At 49.3% G+C, this 2,276-nt stretch overlaps 1 protein-coding gene across 5 annotated transcripts in view; it reads right to left on the reverse strand.

Moving 5' to 3' along the window:
* The window catches only part of LOC123144813 (F-box/LRR-repeat protein 14), a 16,790-nt gene extending 15,207 nt beyond the window's left edge, over nt 1-1,583 (reverse strand). Inside the window, exons 1-3 of one of the 5 annotated variants that reach the window (XM_044564056.1) lie at nt 1,185-1,583; nt 312-674; nt 105-233 (exon numbers count right to left, since the gene is read on the reverse strand). In XM_044564056.1, the coding sequence (XP_044419991.1) occupies nt 105-233; nt 312-524 (342 nt within the window). In that variant the 5' untranslated portion in view covers nt 525-674; nt 1,185-1,583. Of the gene's footprint in view, nt 1-104; nt 234-311; nt 675-994; nt 1,125-1,184 lie in introns of those variants that run through there. The other 4 variants (XM_044564052.1, XM_044564051.1, XM_044564055.1 and 1 more) reach the window with 4 other exon arrangements.
* Between the last annotated feature and the right edge of the window lie 693 nt (nt 1,584-2,276).

A 2,276-nucleotide genomic window follows, 5' to 3' on the forward strand; every position in this document is an offset into this window, starting at 1 on the left:
TCGGGTTTACTGCTTTCTTTATCAAGACCACCGGCTTATTGTTCAGTGTCTTATGAGACTAAATTGAGCATCACACTTGTAAGCATAGGCAACAGAAACCTTACATGCAGCGCACAATCCCGAAAGGTTTCAAGCGATTCCTCCGTGAGGCAGTTCGAGTCCACCAGTTCATCGAAAACCTGCTGGCTGAGATCACTCGGCAGCATAGCAAAAGTAGAATACTTGCTGATATCCTGCATATGCATTTGACGTCATCAAACAAAAATGCAGCATTTCTCCGCAAAGCAAAACACATATGCCCACAGAACTACCTTGCAGACTTTGGCGACACAGAGCTCCATGAGTGTCGGGCACCGGCCAGGGCCCTTCCCTGGTCCCTTACGGGAGATATCGGAGCTGCTGCGGGGCAGCGTGAGCAGCAGCCATTTCAAGCTGCTGGTCTTCGAGAACCTCGTCGGTGTCTGGAGAGAATCGTCGTCATCCTCCACCAATTGGCTTCGCTTCCTTGAACAGACGCCACCCATGATCACTGTGAATTGGAACTGTCACTCCCTGTGTGGAGTCGAAGGGATCTACGAGCCTGCACAATCTTGGTTCTGAATGGCTGACAGCTGCATCGCGTCAACCATTTGCGGCGTATGCCCTTACTTAATTAGTCAAGCTTCCACTCCATTCTGCGACATGAAAGAAATCATACAGTTTTAGGAGCAGAACAGAACTTTACCATTACAGTTTATTTTAAAATATTAATCATGCATGATGCACGCACTACATACTACAGTAGATGGCCAAAAACCCAATCCTGAATAAAATGGATCAACCGAAACTGAAGATAGCATTAAAACAAAAGGAGCGAGCAACAGAGCCCCAGCTCTCCAGCAGGCCAGCTGAAGTAACAAAGTTAAAAAAATCCAAATAAACTAACAGCACAACTGCACTCCAATCCAAGCTCAGATGAACCAAGAGCCGATCAAAGCGACCTCAAAAGCCTCACCGATCAATCAATACGTATCGGATTAACAGACGGTAGCAGTGGCAGATTACCCCAGCAAAAGCGGATAAAGAAGGTAAGCCAAGGCTTTGGGGAAAAGGAACAGTGGCCCAACCAACCCCGCAGAGCCCAGAGAGTCCCCACAAAGAAGCATGGAAACAAACAACGCCATAGTCGGACACCGAACTCTCACCTACCCCACCGCCGCGGAGCCGCCACGGAAGCCACCAGCAGCTAAACCCAAACCCCCGGCGCTAGGGTTCAGCTCCACGGTTTTAATCCCGCCGCTTCGACGCGAGACCAACGGAGCGCGACGAGTCCTCGCCGGATGGGGGCAGCGCAGTGGAGAAGAAAGGGAGGGAGGAAATGGAAGCGGGGGAAACTGTTATTGTAGCAAGAACCGGAGCTGCGGGCGAGCTCCACGTGTCCTGTGGGGCCACGAAGCTCGGCGTCCCTGGCTTGTGGGCTCGGGTGTCGGTCTGGACCCCTCTCGGGGCTGCGGGGAGCGGCCGGTAGCCGGTTTGGAGGGTGGGATAAGGCGAAGAGGGGTGAAGCAAGGGGCCGGCCACACGCTACCGGCCGATTGTGCGGCCGGGTATGTCCGTATTGGCCCCCCTTCTTTGGCGTACACACCGCCTAGAGTGTAGAGTTCAGTTAAGTATTGTTTGTGGTGCCGTTGCTTGATTTTTGGATTCCTTTCGAGTACTATATACAGTATATAGTAAGTGTAAAAATGAATAGAGGTTGCGGGCTCGGAGACTTGATACGAATGGTGGCATTTTTCTATATTTATTTCAGGTTTTTTAATGTTTTATTTAGCAATATGACATGCCCCTCAATTATGAGGAGCTTGTGGCGACTTCCTTAATCTCAAGATTTGTCGGTTCGGTCTTTTAAAGGAGTCTTGTGATGAAAATAGGTTAATTTGTCCTCGTCTCCAACTTGCACAATCTGATGATTGTCGTGGTCTTAACTTGCACGTTGCTAGAGCTAGGGAGTCATTGACGAACATTGCCAGGAGATGCCAATGTTGATGATCTCAAACATGGATCACTGACCTGGGGAAGAATGTGAAGATCAGATAAATAGACCCAACCAATGTTAATGTTGAAAACATCATCGTGGATCCTATTGACGAAACCACCCGCACTAACGCGAATCGAGACGAAGGCATCATTTGGATAAATGAACCCACACACGTCTACAACGATACCGGAACTAGCACTAGCATACACAGAGGTATATTGTTCAAACCACAAATATCTCTAGGCCAGCCATCGACCTT

The sequence above is a fragment of the Triticum aestivum genome, chromosome 6D (assembly GCF_018294505.1).
Source record: "Triticum aestivum cultivar Chinese Spring chromosome 6D, IWGSC CS RefSeq v2.1, whole genome shotgun sequence".
Lineage (NCBI taxonomy): Eukaryota > Viridiplantae > Streptophyta > Magnoliopsida > Poales > Poaceae > Triticum > Triticum aestivum.